This window comes from Helobdella robusta (assembly GCF_000326865.2).
Source record: "Helobdella robusta unplaced genomic scaffold HELROscaffold_4, whole genome shotgun sequence".
Classification (NCBI taxonomy): domain Eukaryota; kingdom Metazoa; phylum Annelida; class Clitellata; order Rhynchobdellida; family Glossiphoniidae; genus Helobdella; species Helobdella robusta.
The window spans coordinates 8,870,944-8,896,035 of record NW_008704902.1 but is presented as its reverse complement, the minus strand read 5'-3'; the positions used below and the strand labels follow the sequence as shown (position 1 = coordinate 8,896,035).

At 32.8% G+C, this 25,092-nt stretch overlaps 3 protein-coding genes across 3 annotated transcripts; all 3 read right to left on the bottom strand.

Annotated features, from left to right (window-relative positions):
* Positions 1–5,176: 5,176 nt before the first annotated feature.
* Positions 5,177–6,020, bottom strand: HELRODRAFT_163022 (hypothetical protein; the record flags this gene model as incomplete). Its single annotated transcript, XM_009025060.1, has 2 exons — positions 5,177–5,556; positions 5,909–6,020. 2 exons carry the CDS (start codon positions 6,018–6,020, stop codon positions 5,177–5,179), a joined length of 492 nt encoding a protein of 163 aa, XP_009023308.1.
* Positions 6,021–9,854: 3,834 nt separating this feature from the next.
* HELRODRAFT_163021 (hypothetical protein) lies at positions 9,855–15,644 on the bottom strand (the record flags this gene model as incomplete). Its single annotated transcript, XM_009025059.1, has 22 exons — positions 9,855–9,943; positions 10,103–10,225; positions 10,369–10,494; positions 10,570–10,695; positions 10,765–10,890; positions 10,967–11,236; positions 11,305–11,544; positions 11,612–11,773; positions 11,876–12,050; positions 12,120–12,264; positions 12,328–12,492; positions 12,561–12,719; positions 12,815–12,966; positions 13,158–13,235; positions 13,431–13,524; positions 13,662–13,803; positions 14,351–14,516; positions 14,593–14,679; positions 14,838–14,980; positions 15,061–15,104; positions 15,193–15,388; positions 15,560–15,644. 22 exons carry the CDS (start codon positions 15,642–15,644, stop codon positions 9,855–9,857), a joined length of 3,093 nt encoding a protein of 1,030 aa, XP_009023307.1.
* Positions 15,645–19,818: 4,174 nt separating this feature from the next.
* Positions 19,819–24,583, bottom strand: HELRODRAFT_163020 (hypothetical protein; the record flags this gene model as incomplete). The annotated part of the gene is made up of 14 exons (XM_009025058.1): positions 19,819–19,904; positions 20,088–20,219; positions 20,295–20,423; positions 20,481–20,606; positions 21,053–21,178; positions 21,239–21,529; positions 21,597–21,836; positions 21,904–22,065; positions 22,168–22,342; positions 22,412–22,556; positions 22,620–22,784; positions 23,899–24,051; positions 24,156–24,316; positions 24,542–24,583. The coding sequence occupies 14 exons, from the start codon at positions 24,581–24,583 to the stop codon at positions 19,819–19,821; spliced, it is 2,133 nt and encodes a 710-aa protein (XP_009023306.1).
* Between the last annotated feature and the right edge of the window lie 509 nt (positions 24,584–25,092).

Genomic DNA, 25,092 nt, shown 5'->3' with positions numbered 1-25,092 from the left:
CTGTAATATCAAGGTGATGTCGTTATCTTGATTGTTGGTACTAGGAAGGTTCCTTCCTAGTACCAACAATAAAAATGTCACACCAACCAACCCAAATAGTAAAGTTAAACTCCGAATTTATTACAACAATAAAAAGACGTCTCACCTAATACATAGTGCGTTGTAATATTTTTGAATTTTATTATTAGGTGTGTCTTCATAGCTATGTTGTAGAAGACATCAAAACAATTTTTCAACTTTTGATTAGAGGCTGTACTTGCACCTATCTTTCAAAGTTTTCTTTGCCACTCTGATTAAACTACCAGTGGAATGGAACAATAGCACAACGTGCCAATATATAAAGGAAAAGGAGACCTACTAAAATGCTCCTCATGTCGAGGTATACGTCTTCTGAACACCCCTTAAAAGTTATTGAAAAAATCATTGAGAGAAGACTGTTGTCGTGCGTTTCAATAGGTGGTTACTACCAGTAAGGCCTAATGGCAGGGAAAATCACCATTAATGCTATTTATATCATTCGTCAACTACAGGAAAAATATTTGGCAAAGCAAAAGCAGCTGTTCCATGTATTTGTAGACATGGAAAAGGCTTTTGACAAAGTGCCTCATGAGGCAATCAGGTGGAATGTACGTAGACAGCTTGTTCCCGAACATTTGGTTTGGCTAGGAAGCACCTCCTTGCTTCGGTACTGATGTGGCATAGCATTCCTCTACCGCTGCGCTCAGAGCTGTACAACACAGCTATGCGTCCTGTTCTGATATATGATGCAGAAACGTATCCTATGACAACAAAATTCAAACAGCAGCTTCATCAAACTGACATGAAGATGCAGAACTCGTTGGATGCAACATTTTGACATAAGGAACCATATTCATACAACCGAGACCCTGAACCGATCGGGACTGTGCACGTTGAAGGATGCGTGTCGTCGTCATCGCCTACGATAGTTTGGCCATGTGAAGCGAAGCGAAAACAATACAATAATTTCCGTTACTGAGCACCAGGTGCCTGGCACCCGCCCAAGAGGTCGCCTAAAAGTCCTGAACGCAGACCATACAGGAGGACTTGAAGGCACTTGGTCTCAAGGAAACAGACGCATTGGATATATTGGCTTGGAGACAGAAGCTGATGAATGGAATAAATAAATCCGACCCATAACGAATGGAGACTATAAACGAGGATTGATTGTAACAGATAAAGGCAAAATTGTAAACCAAATTTTGGGTGCAAGAGTAAATATGCTATCATTTAAAATTTTTAATCTACTGAATGGTATTACATACGGAATGAAGAGACAAGTAGAGTTAGAAATATATGAAGGCTTGAATGGAAAAATAAATGTGCGAAATTTGCATATGTGCAATGCAAAATACATAAATGTTCGAATTTTAAAAATTATTCTATATTTTATAGGTAGCCAGTGGAAGGGAACATAATATGGAAATGTATGAGAAAAGAAAGGGGCATGAACAATTAGACGAGCAGCAGAGTTAAAAGCTTTACTTAAATGATAGAGTATAGAATCAGGAGGATTATAGTAGAGCGAGTTACAATAATCAATCTGACAAACTGACAAAGTAACAAAAAGGAGAAGGGTAGGATCATCAAGAAAAGGCAAAAGTTTTTTTTATTCTACGTAAATGAAAGTAAGAATTTTTAGCAACACTATTAATCTGAAAAGAAAGAGAAATACTAGAATCAAAGATAAAGCCTAGACTACGAAACTTGTGAGAAACATCAAAAGTTTTAGAATCAGGGAAGATAATAGGAGGAATAGTAATAGAGTGTTTAGATTTATTAAAACAAATTAATTCAAATTTAGAATGATTGAATTTAAAACACATAGAGTTAGACCAAGCAATAATTGAAGAAAGACATAGGTATAGATTATGAAAAACATTATTAAGATTAGATGGAGGAAAAGAAGTATAAATATAAGAATCATCAGCATATAGTTGACTAGAGAAAGAAACATTATTAATAATACGAGGTAGTTCAGAAGTATAGAATATAAATAGAAGAGTGCCAAGGATAAAAACCTGAGGTACCCCGAAAGTAAGAGTAGATGAGTTATAAATAGAGTTATTGAAAACAACAGAAGAAAAACAATTACAGAGATAAGAAAAAAACCAAGATAGACAAGAATCAGAAATATTAAAAAAAAGATCTAGCAAACACAGATTTATTCCAAGCTGCACATCTGCGTGTTAGAACGGCAACTTCAGCTGTTCCAGTACAATCCAGAACATACCCTAAAAATTGAAACGAAGTGACTTTTTCTACCTCAATGGCTTCAAAAACATTGCTATTTCGAATTTGTTGTTGTGGATTGATGCAAGCAGGACAAACAAAATTGGACATTTTAGATAATGTACCAATTATTTTTGAACAACGTTTGTGACACAACTGGTTACACTGCTGACACTTGATTGAATTGTTACCTACACCAGCTTTACAAACTGAACAGGGCCATCGTCCAGTAGCTGTGGAACGGATGGGTTCACCAGTGTTCATTGCTTTGGTTTTGCTGATGTTGACTTTGAATCCATGATCGGCGAGTCTGGTGTTCAAATCTTCAAACATCTGTGCTGCATTCTGATCAGATGTGGCTGTCAAAACGATATCATCAGCATATATTAGATTCCAAATGTCACCAGTGCGTATCGGTTTTGTGATTTCTTCCATGACAATTATAAATAACAGTGGACTGAGAATCGAGCCTTGGTGAACTCCAACGCCGATGTCAAATGCATCTGTGTTTCCAACCGTTGTGCTGACGAGAGTATTAGTATTCGTATACATTTCCATCACAAGTCGAACAAGATATTCTGGAATGAGTTGTCGACGTAGAATCCACTTGACTGCTTCACGGGTAGCTTGATCAAATGCTTTTTCAAGGTCTACAAAACGTGTGATAGTTGTTGATGCTTTTTTTTTCTTTCAAATTTATTTGACAAAAAAAAGTCAGGAGATCAAAAAAGTAACAAAAGTACTTGCGAAGACCACCATGACTAAAATCAAACAAAAATTACAATAATAGACTAATAATAATACATTCATAAAATTTGTTAAATACATTTAGCAACCACGTTAATAAATAAATACATTTCATAAGAAAAGTAATAAAAGTACTGAATCACACAACAAAATGAAAGTCATACATAAACAAAACACAGTCAATTAGCACGCCCATGTGCTGTGCGAGATACTTCTCTTCAATTGCCGAAAGATGTGAATTGCATCAATTGTTGATTTCCTTGCTAGGAAACCAAATTGATAATTTCCGATTGTGATGCACGACGTTAATCTTCTCAATGATTTTCTCGACAATTTTCAGGGAGTGTTCTAACAGACGTATACCCCAATATGATAAACAGTTTAATGGATCACCTTTGTATAGCGTAACTGTCATGCTATAATAGTTCCATTCCGTCGGCATTGAGCAATTTCTCCAAACTTCACGGCAAAGTTTTAGTAACACTTGGATACCTGCAGTACCAGATGCTTTGATAATGTCATTTGTAAGTCCAGTGGGCCCTGCTGCCTTTCCATCCTTCATAGATTTCAGAGCTTCTGTAAGCTCCTCTACAGTGATGTCTGGAATCGGACCTTCAATGGGTGGAGCGTCAAAGTTGACAGTGATGGGATTTGTTTCATTTAACAAACGGTTGAGGTATTCTCTCCACTGTAGTTTAATCTCATCTTGTTCAAAAACCATCTCATTTTTGTCGTTTTTGATACATGAGGCACCAACCATGTCTTTTTTCGTACGCTTTGCTTGTTTTGCTATACGATACAGAGATTTCATTTGTTCACCTTAGCTTTTAGCGAGCCACTCTCTGCACTGATCTGTCTGAGCCTGTGCGACTTGACGTCTTGCATTTGAGATTTCATTTGTTCACCTTTGCTTTTAGTGAACCACTCTCTGCACTGATCTGTCTGAGCCTGTGCGACTTGACGTCTTGCATAGTTGTTTTTCTCACGGAAAATTTTATGGTTATCAACAGACTTTGCTTTTTTCTATTGCTTGTATGCAGTTTTCTTTTCAGCTATTGCATTTTGTACACTGTCATTCCACCACCAAGTGTCGCGCTCATGCTGACGTTTTGTACCAGTTTTCCCTCAAACTGTAGTTGCAGCGTTTATTAAAACGGTTTTGTATGTACTCCAATCTGCACTAGCTTGCGATTGGTGGTCTAATTGTGTGGCGACAATCTGTTGAAATTTTTCTCGATGAATATTGCTTTTCAGCTTCCACGTTTTGATTCTCCGAGGCATTTGTTTAGACTTATGTTGTGATAGTTCGACAACCAAGTCTGCCACAAGGAGTCTATGTTGGGCGACACATGATTCGCCAGGTATAACTTTGACATTTTTGAATAGCCTTCGGTGTTGTTGCTTGACAGCGAAGAAATCAATTTGCGTGGCTGATGGTCCACTTTTGTATGTTATGAGATGTTCTAACCTCTTTCTAAAATATGTGTTCAGTAAACAAAACCCGTGACTTTCAGCAAACTCAAGGATGCGGTTGCCATCTTCATTCCGTTTTCCATAGCCAAAACCGCCATGTACGTTGTCAAAACCATCTGTTTTCTCTCCAACGTGGCCATTGAGATCGCCTCCAATCAGGATTGTTTCAGATTTTGGTATTGTTGAGATGTTGTCAGAGAACGCAGCCCAGAAATCATTTTTCATCTCTTCTGATTCGCCTGTCTGTGGTGCGTATGCAGAAAAAATAGTCATTGTTTGCTTTTCTAGGCGAAGCCTAATCCACATGAGACGTGGATTAATTCTTTTTAATATCCAGTACTTCTTAGGCTAGCGGTTCTCTGACAAAAATAAAATTCCAACACCATTTTTGGCCGTCTTTTGACCATTCCAGAATAGTTTAAATCTAAATCTTTTAAATCTAGTTATATTATTTTAATTAATAGAATTATTATTCTTATCATTAGTTTTAATTACAGTAAAGTGAGACCTAATAAAGTTATATTACTTGCTATTAGTATTATTATGATTAATATAATTATTGTTACTAACTATATTTATTTTTTTGTTAGAATTAAATTTATTGTTTTTATTGTTATTATTAGCCCTAAGATTAAAGTAAAAAATTCGCCGCCGAACTACTCTCGTCGGAGACAAATTAGTGTAAGAGAAGCTCAAGAGAAAGTCTCTAGAATGAGACATAATAATAGTTACAAGTTATAAAAAAGGTCAGTGCTATAAGGCGTGCGGATTCGCACGGCGAACACGCCGTTGAGATGCTATAAGGCGTGAAAAATCCACACGGCCAATTGAACGTGTTAATGCTATAAAGCGTGAGGCCGCACGGCGAAATAGACGTTGAGATGCTATAAGGCGTGCGAATCTCGAATGGGCGAATAGCGAATACGACGTCCAGACGTTCGAAATTATAAATCGTGAGAAACCCGCACGTCGAATTCGACGTTGAGATGCTATAAGGCGTGCGAATCACGAGCGGGCGAATGCGACGTTTAGACAGTGAAAAGCGTGAAAATCGAACGGCGAATTCCACGTTGAAATGGCCGAAGTCTGTACAACAAAGTTGACGCTATTTTGATGATACAGGACGCAGTCAAAGCGCAAAATTTGACGTTTATTAAGACAATATAAAGCATTTTTGTTATAGAATGACAATTTTAAAAATTAAAAATTTATTACATAAAGTGTCATATAGTAAGACACACAGACAAGCACACATATTTACTCAGTAATGCATAGAGGTACATTGTTCAAGTGTTAAGACAAAACAATTACGTAAAGACCCAAGATTGTTATACCAAGACTGTCGACAAAACCATGCTTCAAATTGTATATATTTTTTCTTGCTACAGGAAAGTTTGATTGATATGTAGGAAATTTGTTAAAAGTGTTGGGTTTGCACCAGCATCCAACATATTTTTAGCCTGCTCCAAAGCAGCTCCTGCAGGGCGTCGGTTATCTGCATATAGTGCAAATACAGATGTACCAACATCATGGATGTGCTCCAAACACATCCTCTTAATAATCAAAACTCCTAAAATGTTTAAGCAGCCATTACAAAATTTGCTATAAAAATTTACTATTTCATTATTAAATATTTCAATTTTTTAAATATTATTTTCACTATTAATAAACAAAATTGAATTATCATTAATCATTATTGAAAATTTCAATTTAGTTTTTAAGTATTAGTATCAACATTCAACAATAAATAAAATTTAATTATCACTAATCATTATAAAATATTTCAATTTAAATTTTAAAATATCACAATCAATTTAATTTTTAAAATATTATCACAATTACAATAAACAAAATTTAATTATTGTAAAGAATACTATTACTACTTTCCGATTTTTGCAGTATGCCACATAAACTGCTGCAGTGCAACCACACAACAAGGATGCCTGGTTAGGTCGTGTCCCAGTTTTTTTTTAAATTTGCAAACGGCTTTACATTTCCATAGTGCTTACAGACCCACTTAATGCAGCAACCATTGTCGAATATACAAAAATTAACATAATATGAAAATATATAAAAATTTAAAATAATCATAATAATTTAAATTAAGGCTTGACAATATTTTAAAAATATGTAAACAACCTCTGACTGTGTTGCATATCTGGATCAAGATCAACAATTTTGGCGCTTTCCAGAAAACATTTTTTTTTTAATTTTTAACTTTTTCTTTAATGTCACGCTTCATTGGATGGTAGTTTTTTTTTAAAACTTTCTATCACTTCAACCGATATTTCAACATTCACAAATTCATCTCCCAACTTTAACGAATCGAAGCTCATTTTCTCAAATTAGAGTGATAAAGTAACAAATTTAGTTTTTTAAAATTAAATTAAATTAAACAAAACAATCAAAATCAAACAAATCTTCAAAAGCCTTGACGCTTACAACTGAAGGAAGAAGGAAAATGAACTCTTGCCAAAGATAATAAATATTAGCATGACGATGCGCAAATAAAAATATAAAAATTTATTTTGAAAAATTTATTTTCAATTGTAATTAACGGAAACTTTTACAAATACTTGTTAAAATAATATTCGGCATAAAAAAATGTTTTGAACATATTTTTTCGTTCGCACGCCTTATAGCAGTCTAACAAGTTCATGGATTTATCGTATAGAAAAAGATATAGAAAAAATAGTCATAGTAAAAAAGAAAAGAATTCACTTGTTCAGAAGCAAAAAACAAGAATCCACCCAAATTCCAAAACCACCGAGAAAACGTGCCACCATCACGCTAAACAAAGACTTCGTTAGTTAGCGAAAATTATTTGATAAAAGCGACAAATTGCGAGATGGACTAAACAAGTAGCATTTAAAAACTTGATTATGGTGAATTGTAGTCGTAGTTAAAATTATTGATGATTTGTGGATGAAAGAAAACCGTTGAAATTTGAAATAAAATCGGTTATTATGACGACGATGGTGAAATTTATATAATTCTTATAAATAAATGGATATTGTAGCATATTTACCTTTAGTGGTGAATATGCTACAATATCCATCGGTAGGGAAATTATCACGTGAGAGTATCTGGTTTCTTGACAAACCACGTTTAGCAATAGAAATTGCTCTTCCGCTATCGTGAAAACGTAAAAAAGTAAATCCAACGTGCAAATAAAAAGTCAAAAAGAAGATTCACATAGTTAAAAAACCGACATCAACAATTAACAAAATGGTCCAATCAAATGACGACCCGATCGCCATATTGCATATTTTCAAGAAAACGGTGTCAACAGATTTGATTTTTTGTTCAAATCATCTCGGTGTTCACAAATTGTTGAGGAAATGTTCGATTATTACATTTCTCTTTGTTGTCGAATTATAAATTTTACAATTTAAGTTCATTACGCATGTACAGTAAGATGGAGTAGGCTAAAGCTTTCAGTACTGATTGTAAACAATCCCGTAGGAAAAATTAACTCCATACATTATCTAGTTAGAAAAGTCTATTCTACTACTACAGACAAATTATGTACCTACAAGTGTTTTCTGTTAACTCCATTGAAAGAAACGCTTTGATGGTTCTAATTTATGTATTTGATACTTGTTCAAGTGTTTGATTTCATTGAATTATAAATAAGGATAAAATATATAGTTAAATCTCTTAGACTTTTCATTTAATTTTTAAAAAATAAAACAATACCTATTTCACAAAAACACAGTTTTTCACTCTTACTAGCCAGTTAGTAGTGATTAAAAAATTTATATTGATGTAGATTATTTATTAAAACACATTCGATTTAATTATGTTACAATTGTTTTGAGAAGCAGTTCAGAATTAAATTCTAAATTTTTCAATTTAAATAACGTCAAATTGTTCCACATAAACGCTAAAAAATTTCCATTTCCTTTATTAAAATTGTAAATATTTTTGGTTTTGATACTAAAACACTTCAAACATAAATACACAATAACGTTTATAAATTAAAGGTAACAAGTTGGATAGAAACAAAAATGCGTTTTAAAAACGAGATTTGTCGAGGGTCTCATGGTTGGCCGATGTTGTTCTCGGTGTCCGGAAAATTCATCGTGGAAAATTCATTGTGGCAAATTCATCGTGGGAAAATTCATCGTGGGGGAAAATTCATCGTGGGAAAATTCATCGTGGGGGAAAATTCATCGTGGGAAAATTCATCGGGGGGGAAAATTCTTCGAGTGGGAAAATTCATAGTGGGGTAAAATTTATTGTGAAAAACAGTTTTTGCAATTACACACCTTACAATTTTGTCATGACGAGTATGTAAACGTGCCCGACATACAAGATTTTGATATTGATCACATTTCCAGAAAGTTTTTTCTTCTGTAGCCGCATCTTTTACGAACAAGTGACCTGAGTCAATTAATTTTCTTTTTCCTTTTTCACTGTACACGAATTCTTAGAGACATTTTTACACAAAAATTAGCGAATCGTGATGCAAAAACTACTTCCTCATTTCTGACACACTTCACCTACAGTATTTTATTATAGACTTTTACTTAACTTACTCAGACACGTCCGACGTCCGCGGTCCACCTTTGTATATATTTTTTATACCATACTAAGGGTATACAAATGATAGTATTAATAAGCATGGATGCTACACGTTGCCTATTGATATAACCTCCAATACAGTATACTTTGTATATTATACGTATATATTATATACGTTATATGTTATATACGATATATACGATATATACGATGAAATTCACTCCATGGTGAATTTTACCCCACCACGATGAATTTTTCCACGATGAATTTTACCCCACGATGAATTTTTCCACGATGAATTTTACTCCCCGATGAATTTTACCCCACGATGAATTTTCTCGCGATGAATTTTCCACGATAAATTTTCCCACGATGAATTTTCCACGATGAATTTTCCGTAAACCGTTGTTCTCGATATAGCTTAATTATTATAGTGAACTAATGGTGAACTTTTAAGCAATCATTTAGCTGAAAGATTGTTTTGTGATGAAAGAATCGAGACAATCTGTTTTCAATTTTCATTTTTTAAAAAATTGTTGCAAAATATTTAATTAAAATTACATCTAAAACTGGAGACCAAAATCCAAAAAGCAAACTATAAAATACATTACTATAGTATAAATAAATTAAAATGTCAGTCGACACTTCAATAGACATAAAAATAAATATTAAAAAGTCAGCTCTTTGAAAATAGTAACAAATTTTTAACATTACACAACAGAACATAAATTGATATAAAATAATTGCTTGAGATGAGCAAGTTGGATTAAATAATATAAATAGGCAAAAATGGCAGATTTAAGACAAGGAATGTCCAACATTAAAAAAGAAATAATACTGAGTTAAAAAAGTTGCAACTAATTTTTGCATGATTGACAGCACTCGGCGGCATTCATGCTGCAAAACTCCTTGCTGCACCAGCTGTACATGTCACCGTATAGGCACTCTGTCGGATCAATTTAAGTTGCATTTTATTATCAGTTTAAGCATTTAAAATGTTTACAAGAAGATTTAAATTAATTAGACATATATAAAAATTAAAAGTATTTTTAACTTGAAATATAAATGTTAGAAGATGTATAACACGTAATCAGAACAGACGAACCTCCTTTACTTTCCTTCGAATAGCTTGCACAGGCTGCACAGCACGTTGAAGCAACACTGGGATCGTAACAAAAGCCTGCGAACATGCCTTTACACCAATCGGCAGAATCAACGCAGGTTCCCACTGTTTTATTTATTTGTATGATTATTCAAGTTTTCATAATTTTTTCTTATTTATTCATTAACAAATCAAATTTTTGATTTACTTTTCTCTGTTGTTAAATACTATTGCAAATAAAAAAATGTAGTTAATTATTTTGCACCAACCTTCAAATATTTTTTTCTTGTCTTTGCATGTTTTACAACATAAACTGGCAACTTCCGTTCTTTGGCATTCGGCTGGTCCTTGCACATAGGAGCTACACCAATCGGCTTTGTCACCATACTCGCAATCTGAAATGAAGTTCACTTATTTAAAATACTAAAATATGGCATTAAACAATTGTTGTCGTTTAAAAAAGTAATCACTTTGGTTTGTAGAATCGTAATATTTTGCGCAAGTTGTGCAGCAAGTGCTTTTTGAACTGTAACACTCCGAAGGTTTTATTGTTGAACAGTAGAATGCCTGGTCACCATTTGGACACGAGGGGATTTCTAATGTTTCAAAGAAAATTCAATCAATTACAATGTTACTGGTCATTCAACTAAACAGTTCATACGCACCAGAGTTGGGAGTTATGTATGCTCGACAGGAGGCGCAACAGAGATTGGCCACTTCAGATATCTTGCATTCGTCTGCACCCTTAACGTATAATCTGCACCAGGAAGCTTTGTCTCCATATTCACAGCCTACAATCAATTTATGTTCTCCATTTATACGAAAAACAGAACGCACAATGAAATGAACAAGTAAAAAATCATTTACCAGGATAAGAAGGGTTATAAAAGGAGGAACACTTGAGGCAACAGGTTTCCTTGCTTCCGTAGCACGCGTCAGATGTTATGGTTGAACACCAGGATGCTCTGTCTCCCAGTGGACATGTTCCTGATGATGGTTTCTGTGTTGTCGTCGTCGTTGTTATCGTTGTTGTTGTTACTGTAAAAGACTGACAAGTTTTACAACATTGTTGTCTTAACGACGCGTCTTTGCAGTGATCAAGTGAGCAACCTGCTATCTTATCCCCGAACTCACAGTCTACAATTTAAATTTATTCTAATATGGTAAAACAATTCTTTTGCATAAAAAATGTTTAAAAATATTACTTTGAATTTCAGTTTTAAAAGTTAAACAGTACTGGCAGCAGTAGTCACTGGATGTGTAACATCCGTTCGATGACATTGTTGAGCACCAGTCAACTTTATCTCCGTATCTGCAATTAGGAACAGGCAAATTCAATTCTCTTTTCAAACAGGTAGCACAACATTGTGATTGTTTGTTGGAGTCGTAGCATTGGCGAGAAGATATTGAAGCACATGTGTTATCTCGGTCACCATACTCGCAGCCTAATTATAACAAGAAAATAAAACTAATGATCGTCTAATATAAATTTTATAAAAAATAAAGTTGAACCTGGAAATTTTTTATTTCTAATTTTTGCGCAAGATGTGCAGCACAGAGCTGAGTAATAATTATCGTAACACATCCAGGGCAGGTTGGATGTCATATAGGAGCAACTTATGGATCCACTCTGATAGTTGAAGACATCTTTGTAGTCACCATAGATGCACGAAGCTGAGAATATTCGTATCAAAAATAAATATTTTAATATGTCATGCAAAAACATTTATTTGTTCTCATTTAAAGAATGAAACATTTAAAAATATGTGAGCTTACCGGGCGCAGCAGAAGCCCTGTTATCGGCCACACAAACTCCTCTAATACACCAAAATTTGTTGGAACACGTTGTGCCATCTAACGCTCTTTGTTCCACTCTGCTCACACATTTGCCTTGCGATGGATCGTAACATTTCAACTCTCTGCAGATCGATGCATCTCTTTCTCCGCCACCCTAAAAAATTTTGAATGACGCGTTTTTGTTTTGACACGCGTTTTGACAGAAAGCATTAAACTAACTAACCGCGCAGTAGAATGCGTTTTGTCCGTACAAAAGTTGGCATTGTTTGTCAACTGAATATTTCTGTCCTGGATATTGTTGAAGGAATCCAGCCTGATCAGTGGGTTCAACATCGAAAGCTTCGTTAAGCAAGCAGTTGTTGTTGCCTCTGTTAATATAAAACATTGGTTTTTAAACATGGTGTTTTTATATTGAAAGATTGTATTCTTACTGGTCCAATTTAGCTATGTAATTTCTAAAGTAGTTGATTGAACATTGAGAGAAAGTGAACGGATTGTTGAAGGTTTGGTTGGTGAGACTTCCAGGAGCAGGTGACATGATGAACTGGTCACTTGCACCGCATGTGTTGTCCGACCCATCGTGCCAAGCTCCCAAACTGTTTTCAAATTTTTAATGATATGAATATAAGTTTTTGTTTAAATTTAAAAATTAATTCATTTTTACTTGTGTCCAATTTCGTGTGAGGCAGTTTCAATGGTTGCATATTGACCGAAATTCTTATTGATAGATACTCCTTTTAGTGTACATGTTGCTCCAATATTTGCCAGGCCAGTTATTTGGTAGGTGTCGTTGTGAAAGGAGTTGTAAGCTAGCATAGTGTAACTATTAAAAGATATTTATTGATCGATTGAAAATTAATTTTTTCGATTGAGAACAAATTAATTGATTCAAATTTATCATTTTGTTTTCTCACTCACTCAGTAAAAAGGGCAGCTGAATCAAATCTTGGAAGATTCATCGCATTATTTGCAATCCACTTTTCAAACTCATCCAAAGCATTATATGCTTCTGTGGCGTATGATGACAATTTTATGTTTGGTTTCTCTGTGAACTGTGAATCACTTGGAGTCTGTTAGAAAAATATCAATAAAATTGGTTTTTTGATTTATCATTTTTTATTAAACAAATAATTTCGTTATTTCTTTTTCAAGTAATTTCCAAAAGTTTATTTATTATACTTGAGACCATATAGTTAATATTGCAACGCCATCTAACGTTTGAATTGTTATTCTTATAGCGACTTAAAGCGACTCCACTTACTTGCGCAATGTAGTAACCGACAAGTTTGACGTAAAAAGACATGTCGTCCTCCTGAATGCTTGCGTACCTGTCGTTGATCTGGTTGAATGGTGAAACGACCACGAATCACGTGGAAAACTTTTTATCAATGTATAATCTTAATTATTCATTCATTCATTCGCTCGCTCACTCACTCACTCACTCACTCACTCATTCATTCATTCATTCATTCATTCATTCATTCATCCATTCATTCATAATTTATTTGCTCGTTCGTTCAATTTTATTACTAACCCCGTTAACAACGTGAGTGTAGAAATATCTGATGTTGTAAATAGCATCAGCTGTTCTTGCGAGGTCGTTCGTTTCCTTGCTTTGTGAGTACCACCTTTGTTCAAATTAAGGTTCGCTTTTAATCGTCACAATATGAATGACTGATTCAAACGTTTTCGTTTTGTTCTACATAGTTGCCGCTAATGCAAAGTATCAAATGTGATAATTTTTTCCCGAAAAGGTTTCGTTTACTTGTAAAAAATGGAGTAGTCTAAAACGATGAAGAGTTCAAGTCCGAATTTCCTCTTTGTAGCGCCCGATTGAAGTTGCGCATTAACCAGTTTTTCGAGGTTCGTCATCAACGATGTCACATTAGCCGATGTAGATTGGGCAGCTATTTAAGAAATAAAAATAAATATTATTAATTTATTTTCCTTCATCTGAATTTTTTGAATTAATTTTGTAGTTATAATCAGTAGAATCTGCAATAAATTTATTTGAAATCACAATTTTATAGCTGTACTTTTATTTACTCAAAAAATGTTTTAGGCTTTTCAACTTTACTTTTGTTTCAAATTATATTTTCATCTGTGTAATGTGCAAAATATATAATTTTGTTATTATAAGTCATTTTTAAGAAAAGCCACCGAAAGCAGAGGCCAGCCAGCACTCAGCAAGAAAATCAAATTTTTTCATATTTCAGAACGGCCAATCAAATTAATATATTGTTACACGTTGATAATAATTTTTAAAACGTCGATGCTGTAACATTTTTTCAACCAAAGTTGATTATATTGAACTACTGTTAATATTCTTGGATTTGTACGTTGATATTATCGAACTTATTACTAATTAAATTATCATTGTGAAAATTTTATTCAATTAAATTATTAAAACTTTTTTGATTGCCGCAAAACTTCGATGAATGAAAGGAACCAGACCTCGCAAAGTATCGTACTGACTAGCCAACTTATTTTCTTCAACAAGCAAATAGCTGGAGCCGTTGATGATCAGTGGCCTTGTCTTACTTGCTTCTAGTGGACTAGACCGCCTGCCTTCATCCGATCTTATGTAGTATTTCTTTTGGTTGTCTACAAAAGAGCCATCCTGTTTTTATAATTTGTATTTTTAAAATTAATTTTTGAAGATTTAAAGTTGATTTTTTTCATCATAGTTTACTTACATAAACAACATTTTTGATTCCATTGGTGTCCTGGATAGCTACAGAGACAGATGACTCTGAATTTAAATCGCTGTATACACTCCATGTCTGAAATAATATTCGTTAATTTAATATTTGTTGAATGCTTTAATATTTTTGTTATTTAACAAATATCTTATCAGTTTTTAACAGGTTTAATATTTAGAATTGTTTACTTCGTTTTTTGCTGTCCAAGTTTCAATCCTCCCGCGTTTATTAACCAAAACTTTCAAGTTTTTTGTGGCATTTGCTTTTTTCATTAGTTTCAACGTTTTCATCTGACTTCCGACAGGTATCTGCATCAAAATTTCTTTCGGCAGAGCACTCACGCTCTTTTCTTCAAAGTTGTCATGCTTCCATTGAACGTCGACTGGAAAAAATTCCATCACAAAAGTTAAACAAAGTTACAAATATTATTTCATAGGGTTGGTATTAAAAATATTTATTTACCTATGGGATCGATGATACATCTTCGAATCTTAACGAAGGAGTTCCTGTGAAAAGGATTTTATTTTTTTTTACCACAAAATTTGATGTTATAAATAATAGAATGTGATGTTAATTAATATAAAGAATAAGCACTTGGGTAGTTTTCCACATTTTGTTGCCTCTTCTTCCGAAAATAATTCCTGATCAACGCATTTTTTTAGTTTCGAGTTAAACCAATAATCATTGCTGCATGAGATCAAAGTCGCTCTTTCGTTGGTACATTTGTAATAGAGCGAGCAATTGGATGGATGGGCTACTCTTCCTGACCGCTGACCAGAACAAACATTTTCTGAATAGTGATTGTGAATGTTGCTATGAAGTATCGTGTAACAAATTTTTATTCAATGATCGACTATTCACCTAGGTTTATAACAAAAATTAACAAATTACAGAAGTGGTTTGTCATCTTGGTTTCAAAAAAATTGTTTGATAATATTGATGGCGTTGATGATGAACTCACTGGCATAATATTCGTAGTTGTTGATGACCAACGCATGCGACGACCAGCCACTAACCAATAGAAAACATAACAACGTCCAGGTCATCTTTCAGTTATTTCTTGCTTCAATCTCTTTCTTCTGTTGTTAACATGATTAGAAATAGGAATTTTGTATTAGTGATAGATTATATGCAGAAAATATTAATTCAAAATTTAAAACTACTTAAATCTTTTTATTTTAATAATTGAACGAACTTTTCAATAAAATAAATTTATAGGTTATCTCGCTTTTCACCGTTGAGTAGATGTTATCTTCTAAGGTTTCAAACTTTGTTGCTTTTCACTTTGTAATGTTATGCACGAGAACGAACTGTTGAATTTATAGCACTTCATGCATTGTTACACTCATAATTCTCACGATCGCTTGAGTAACATACGCACATGTTTATCATTCACCGGTTCTATCATTTCCTGCTAACTAATGAAGGTAAGAAACGAATAACAGATAAATTTAGTGAGTCATCTTCAAAGGATTGTCTTCCGTGAATTTTGTTAGCACTACACTTACAGCTTCACTTATAATTTAATCTTCTATATATTTTCAGTATATTTATGTGTAATCATACTTTTAAATATTTCAAGTAGAATCTGCATTTATTCATTTTCTAAAATATCAAAAATGACAAAAATATTAAATATGACTTGAAACAAGTAACAAATACAAACAGAAATGTTTATTAAACCACCTAGAAAATTATAAAATAATCAAAGATAATATTAATCAAGTTACCAGGGGTGGGCATACTACGGCCCGCATGCGGCCCGCGAAGCTATTTCATGCGGCCCGCGAGGACTCTCAAATCGAAAAATTTGCTTTTTAAGTTTATATGCAGCCCTTCAAAAGTTAAATAATTCTTAATGCGGCCCTCACAGCAAAAAGTTTGCCCGCCTCTGATCTGATGTTACTCTTAAGAATTGGTCGGAATTTTTAAAATTAATACAATTTGTAACAGGAAATAAACAAGTTGTCCGTAGAATTGTATGTAGGGATGTATGTAGAAGTGTATGCAGAACTGTATGTATAATTGTATGTAAAGAAGTATATATAATTTTATGTAGTATTGAATGTAAAGATTTATATAGACTGTATACAAATCTGTATGAATGCTAGCATGCAGGCGACTAACAATGACAGTTGAGTAATTCAGAATTTCATGCAACAGCTACAACTGACGGTTTATCACACACGTTAATAAATATTCAACTCATAAAGAGCACAATAAACTGTATTTGCTGGTTATTGTAGAGTTCTGTAGAATTAGTTCAAACTTATGATAAATCTTTCATTTCCAAATGTCATTCAAAAATTTCATAAATTTGTCTTACTTTATCTAAAGGTAGCATCGACAATTAATGATTTATTAAAAAAAAACATAAAGATTTTTTTCAAATTTAACAAAGTTTAAATATGGCTTACTCAGATGTTTTTTATAGTACGACATATTAAAATTCTGCTCGATAAACTTTCATATTTTTTCAACCGCGGAAATGATAAAATAGCGCTATATAATTTGTTATTTGATTGTTATATTATCTATGCTATATTTGTAATTTTTGGGAAAGTTGTAAATTTCAATGACGGCTGTATTGCTGATAAGGTTTTTATATCAGTAGGTTCAAGATTTCCGATAGATGAACAAAACTGCTTCAAACGCAAACTTTGTTGAACGTTTATTTGAATACCAACATTAATAAGAACAAAACACTAGTCCAAATAACTATATAAATCACATTTACGATTTCGCATCGAACCTGAACTTCTACCTCCACTCATTACCTCATTACCTCAACTTTAAAAGACATATTTTTAGTCCGATTTAGCTTAGACACAATTTTACAACAGCGTTTGATGATTAATCGTCTCTCGTGTCAAATGCCTTTGTGAGGTCCAGAGCTGTAGGACTGTGCGATGAGCAGGTTTCTTTTGATTGAGGCCGTTGGCAATGTCGGTGACAATTAATCAGGATGAATGCAGAGGTTGTTAAATGATAAGGGCGGAGGCCATGTTAGTTAATGTTAAATAGTGTTAAATATTTGGTTATGAGCGGCAGCAGGCATTTTTCAAGTACTTTTACGGCCGGGCATAGTAGTGGTATAGAACGGTATGATTTTGCTTCGATGTCTGGTTTGCCGGGTTTGAGAAGAGGGATTATTTTGTCTTTTTTTGTATATGTTTGGAATTCTGCAGGTTTGCAGAGATTCATTCAATGGTTTAATTAGAAAGGAAATTTTTGTATGGCCTAAATGTTTAAAGTGAACGGTTGTCAGGTTGTCTGGTCCTGAAGCTTTGGACGGTTTAGAGTGCTTTATTGCTGCTGAAACCTGATCTGGTGTGAGAGTCGGATGATCATCAAGTATTAATTTCTTGATTGTTCAATTAGTGATTCTTTTTGATTTTTTAGATGTATGATGATTAGTTGCGGTAAACTGTTTTTTGAATAAGTTGGCCATCTGCAGGTTGATTGTTGCTGTCCTGTTGTTGAAACTGATGGCACTGTTGGGATATTGTATTTGTTGGCCATTTGGAGTTTTTATGGTACTCCAAAAGGGATTGGTGTTAATATTTCTATAGAAACTGCCCAGGAAATCTATCCAGCGTGTTTGTTTTAGTTTGTTAATTTGTTGTTGAATGTCTGATGATATGATGGCGATGTCTTTGGATGAGTGGTCGGATGATTTGAGAGCAGTGTCTAATCTTATTTTTATTACTAAGATTATTGAACGATTGATAACAAAACAAATTCTTGATCACGTGAATATAAACAGGTTGCTGCCTGTCCATCAGTCTGACTTTAGGAAGCATCATTTTACTGAGACGGCGTTTTTGCAAGTTATCTCTAATCTGTTTTTGGCAATTGATGTACAGAGGATATCAATCCTGGCTTTAATTGATATGAGTTCTGCGTTTGACTGTGTTGACCACAGGATTCTACTAGATAGATTGTATCATAGTTTTGGTATTGGTGGTTTGGTTTTGGAATGGTTTAAATCTTATTTGGATGGTAGAACTCAATAGGTACTGATTGGTAGTATGAAGTCTGATGTCAGTAGGGTTATTTTCGGGGTACCTCAAGAAACAGTTCTTGGCCCACTGCTTTTTTTGTTATACACGTCAGAGACATTTAATGTTATCGAATCATTTTGGTTTTCATGTCACGCCTTCATGTTTTCATGGAATGGATTGCCATCTTCACTCAGGGATTCAGGGTTGACTATGGATTGTTTTAAAAAGACTTAAAACGTTTTTGTACACATTGTAATGAAATAGTTTAATGTGTGATTTCTTTTTTTTCATTTATATTGTTTGGTTTATTTTTTAATCTTGTTTAGTTTAAAGTAACATTCTTGTCAATTTTTCAATTGTTAAGTTCCACTGTAATAATTTATGTTATCATGATTTATGTTATCAAGTTTTATTTTTTATTTATTTTTTTTATTTTTTTCTTATTTTTTTTTTATTTTTTCATTTATTTTTATTCATTTCCCCCTATTGGCTATGGACAGATTTTTATTCTTATGTGGGCCACGCTTAAGATTATGGTGTTATGGTTATGGCTTGAGAGCGCTTTTAAATTTTATTAACTAGCGCTAGATAAATTTTTGATAATAATAATACAAACATACATGGTTTGTTGTTGGCGTTTATGATAATCTAGGCAGATAAAGACCTGCTTCATACAATAACTGATGTTTTAAATATGTATGTGGGTATTACCTTATTATAATCCCAACTGTTGGATGACTGAACTTATGAAAATGTACAGTTTAATTTGATTAATTGACTAATTAATTCATTCATTGAATGGTTGATTGATTGATTGACGCCAACAAACAAACAATAATTGCACGTTTGTCAAAAAAATTTTATTGAAGAAAATGTATTAAAAAACCCATCTGAACAGTCAGCCACATAAACAACTATTTAAAAAACCATCCAAGCAACAATTGCACGTTTGTCAACATAACTTCATTAAAAAAACTGTATTAAAAAATGTATTGAAACTTTATCTAGTCTTCAATGAAATCCAATAAAAATAAAAATTCAAAACAGCAAATAAAAAGTAAGCCATCATTATTGACATGTAAAAATACCTGGATATATGCTGAACTAAAAATTTTTAAAAAATTTACAAATATTGGGACAGTTATGCAGACCTTATAAAAAAGTAAAAAAAAAATTAGAAATGTTTCAAAACAAAATAACAACACTTAAAAAACATTCATTGGCACGTTGAACAGCATTCGACTGAGTTCATGGCGCAGTATTCTGGTTTGCACCAACTGTAGAAGTCGCCATACCTGCAGTCTATTGGAAAAATATTAATTTTAACTCATATTCAATTTGAAAATGCAGCGGCTGTTTAATTTTCAGTTAAAAGTTTTATAAATGTTCATGCTATTTAGTTGTGTGTGTTGTTAAATGAAATAAAATTTCAAAAAAATATATAATTAAAAATTCGGAGCAACCCTGGGAACAACGTCTACTAACTTCCAGTTCTTCCATTCAAATATTTCTTGCAGGTAGCACAACACGTTTTTTCAACGCTGGCATCATAACAATAACCAGCAAACAGTCCGTTGCACCAATCAGCTCCATCTAAGCACACTGGACCTGTAGTACCTGTAATAAAATTGTATTATTTAGTTTTAAGATATTTAAGTCTTCAATGTTTTGAAAAATAATGCACCAACGTACTAAGCAGAGATTGTGGCTTGATGCTAGCGCACGTTTTACAGCAGTATGCTGCAACTTCTGGTCTCTGACATTCAGTTATTCCTTGGACGTATGATTCACACCACGGTACTTGGTTCCCGTACTCACAGCCTTTTGATAAATGGTAAACGTGCAAACTAGTGTGATATATAATTTAAATTGAATCACCTTTGAAAGTGGAGTTGAAATATTTTGCACAGGATATGCAACAAATGCTTTTACTGCTGTAGCAATCCCACGAGTTTACAGAGGAACAATAATTTGCCTGGTCGCCATATGGACACGATGGAGTTTCTTTTGAAAATTTTTACGTTTTAATTCTATCATATTTATCCATAAAAATTTAAATAACTGATTAAATACATTTAATAAAAATAAAAAAGAAAAATAAATTAATAAAACATGTGAAGTTATTCATTTATTCATCTGATAAAATATGGCCGGCTGACAAACAAATTATGATAAAAAACTTAAGGTTCACATCAGCACGTCGTCTTCTAATTTAACACAGTGCTTGTATAATAAAGTAATGTGTCAATATCTACTTACTTACATAGTAATAATTTTTTATTTTTTTGTTCATTTGTTTATTCATTATGTTATTTTTTATGATCAGATATGAAATTAAAAATTACCTATTGTAAGAAATAATATACAATTTATTTTAAATTAACGATTCCATCAAAAAAATTTGTATCAAATTTTGAATTCATTAGACATGTTGAACGAAGTTTGCAAACCTGAGTTTGGAGATTTGAATTGTTTGCAAGAGGCACAGCACAAACTTGCAACTTCACTTTTCTGACACTCCACGTTACTTTTAACGTAAGTGCTGCACCAAGATGCTTGGTCTCCATATTCACAGCCTTATTGTTTTATTAATAGTTTCAACACTTAATTCGACATTCAAAAAAATATTATCAAACCTATGTTTGATGGATTGTAAAATTTTGGACACGTAGCACAGCATGTACTGCTGCTTCCATAACAAGCATCTGCTGTTATAGTTGAGCACCACGATGCTGAATCGCCATTTGGGCAACTGGCAGAAACCGGTTTTAGAGTTGTCGTGGTTGTTGTGGTTGTTGTGGTGCTAGGTAATTTAGCCGTACTAGTACTAATGTATGCTTGGCATGTCTTACAACAATAAGGCAAGTAAGATGGGTATTGGCAGACATCTAATGTGCACCCTGACATTTTGTCACCATAATCACAACCTGGGTGAAAAAAAAGTAATACAAAATGCAAAGAAGTTCTGTCAGACATCTATTAAATTTAAAAAACCTGGAATATTGGTTTGATATTGTAGACAATATTGGCAACAAGAATCGTTTGATGAGTAGCAAGAACTAGCTGAGATGGTTGGACACCAACTAACTTTATCTCCGTATCTGCAATTAGGAACAGGCAAATTCAATTCTCTTTTCAAACAGGTAGCACAACATTGTGATTGTTTGTTGGAGTCGTAGCATTGGCGAGAAGATATTGAAGCACATGTGTTATCTCGGTCACCATACTCGCAGCCTAATTATAACAAGAAAATAAAACTAATGATCGTCTAATATAAATTTTATAAAAAATAAAGTTGAACCTGGAAATTTATTATTTCTAATTTTTGCGCAAGATGTGCAGCACAGAGCTGAGTAATAATTATCGTAACACATCCAGGGCAGGTTGGATGTCATATAGGAGCAACTTATGGATCCACTCTGATAGTTGAAGACATCTTTGTAGTCACCATAGATGCACGAAGCTGAGAATATTCGTATCAAAAATAAATATTTTAATATGTCATGCAAAAACATTTATTTGTTCTCATTTAAAGAATGAAACATTTAAAAATATGTGAGCTTACCGGGCGCAGCAGAAGCCCTGTTATCGGCCACACAAACTCCTCTAATACACCAAAATTTGTTGGAACACGTTGTGCCATCTAACGCTCTTTGTTCCACTCTGCTCACGCATTTGCCTTGCGATGGATCGTAACATTTCAACTCTCTGCAGATTGATGCATCTCTTTCTCCGCCACCCTAAAAAATTTTGAATGACGCGTTTTTGTTTTGACACGCGTTTTGACAGAAAGCATTAAACTAACTAACCGCGCAGTAGAATGCGTTTTGTCCGTACAAAAGTTGGCATTGTTTGTCGACAGAATATTTCTGTCCTGGATATTGTTGAAGGAATCCAGCCTGATCAGTGGGTTCAACATCGAAAGCTTCGTTAAGCAAGCAGTTGTTGTTGCCTCTGTTAATATAAAACATTGGTTTTTAAACATGGTGTTTTTATATTGAAAGATTGTATTCTTACTGGTCCAATTTAGCTATGTAATTTCTAAAGTAGTTGATTGAACATTGAGAGAAAGTGAACGGATTGTTGAAGGTTTGGTTGGTGAGACTTCCAGGAGCAGGTGACATGATGAACTGGTCACTTGCACCGCATGTGTTGTTCGACCCATCGTGCCAAGCTCCCAAACTGTTTTCAAATTTAAAGTTTCAAATTAAACTCCGTATGTATCATATTTGGTATCGGTTTTGCAATGTTTTGAATTTGAAACAATTTTTATCATCCGTTGAAATTTTACAAATGAAACCATTCAAAAACAACATAATTTGTTCAGTTATACTCTAAACAATAAAAATGAACAAAAAACAGTTGTTTGAACATTGCACGGTAGATTCACACTTATTTGATCGTCAATATTATATTTTATATATTATTATATTATGTCATGTCATGTCGTGATTTGTTATATTATATTATGTTATGTTTTGTAATGTTATATTATATTATATTATATTATGTTATGTTATGTTATGTTATATTACATTATATTATATTATATTTTATTATGTTATGTTATGTTATATTATATTATATATTGTGTTGTGTTGTGTTATGTTATGTTATATTATAATATATTATATTATGTTATGTTATATTACATTATATTATATTATATTTTATTATGTTATGTTATATTATATTATATTATATTATATTATATTATATTATATTATATTATATTATATTATATTATATTATACTATACTAAACTATACTATACTAAACTATACTATACTATTCTGTACTATACTATACTATACTATATTATATTATATTATATTATATTATATTATATTATATCTTATCATATCATATCATATCATATCATATCCAATCGTATTGTATTGTATTGTTTGTATTGTATTGTACTGTTTTGTTTTGTATTTTATTGTATTGTATTGTATTATAATACACTACATTACATTACATTCTATTGTTTTGTGTTGATTATATTACTACACAAAAAAGTTTTTTTTACTAAAAATAACTATAAAAAAACAAATTTAATTTGACGTTTTCCACTAACTTTATTAAATTTATTAAAAATAAAAAAAAATTATTTCTAAAAGTGCCAGAAAATCAAAAAGAAAAACCAGACAAAACATAAATTTAAAAATTATTTTCGAAGATTCCGTTCAATTTAAAAAAAATGATATTCGTCAATTGTATTATTGTATTACAAATGTTTTCAATAAATTATTTAGATTAAAAAAATTGTATGATTTCTAAAAGTCATGCTTACTTGTGTCCAATTTCATGAGAAGCAGTTTCAATAGTAGCGTATTGGCCAAAATCCTTGTTAATCGAAACTCCCCGGAGAGTGCATGTTGCTCCAATGTTTGCAAGGCCAGTTATTTGGTATGTGCCGTATGAGTTGTACGCTAACATGGTATAGCTAAACATAACATTGAACAAAGGTTTTACATAAAAAAATTTCAAAACCACATCAAATTATTGAATCATGTTTGAAAGTTCTATTGGCTTGTTTAATGCACTAACTCCGTAAATAGGGCTGCAGAGTCAAATCGCGGAAATGGGCTCGGAGGTTTTACGTTGTCAGCAATCCAATTTTCAAACTCATCTAAAGCATAATATGCCTGCGTTGCAGAAGATGACAGTTTTATTCCTGGTTTTTCTGTGAATAGCGAATCACTGGGGGTCTGTAACAGATTGTTTCAGAAAAAATAAATTCTTGTAATAGCAATAAGCCTACTTTAATTGGCGCAATGGTGCAATGGCGTTTCTGCTGCAGTGACCGTGTTCGAATGTCCTTAATCGATCACTTCAAAATGTTGATTCACAGTTGATTTGCAGACGTTATGTATTTGTTGTAAATAAGTTTTTAAATAATTAATTTGTTTGTTGAAAAAATACAAATGATAAACCTGTGCTATGTAATATCCAACCAACTTGACATAAAACGACATGTCATTCTGTTGAATACTTGCATATCTATCATTAATCTGAAATTTTTGTTTTTTTTTAGTTGAGAACGCAAATGTGGTATACTTTAAAACTCAAAAGAAAATCGGTCAAATAACTAACTCCATTGACAATATGTGTGTAAAAGTATCTTATGTTATAAATGGCATCGGATATTTTGTTGCTGGGTGTTGTTTCCGAACTTTGTGCGTACCATCTGAAATCACGAACATTCATTTAATTCTTATTGCCTGAAAGTAAAGCTAGAAAAAAATTATATCAGAACATCACTTTTTCATCAAAAACTCATCAAATGTTTTCAAACATTAATATTTTCTTTATATAATTTTGAATTAATAACATATTTGTTTATATAAGTTTTTTAGAGAACGTTTAGTTTATTAAAACTCAAAATAAACTTATTTTCCGAATTCTCTAAAAACTTTAGTGAGAAAAATCGAAAAAACGAACTTCAAACTTATCAACGCCAAACATTCAGTAGAATTTATAGAAT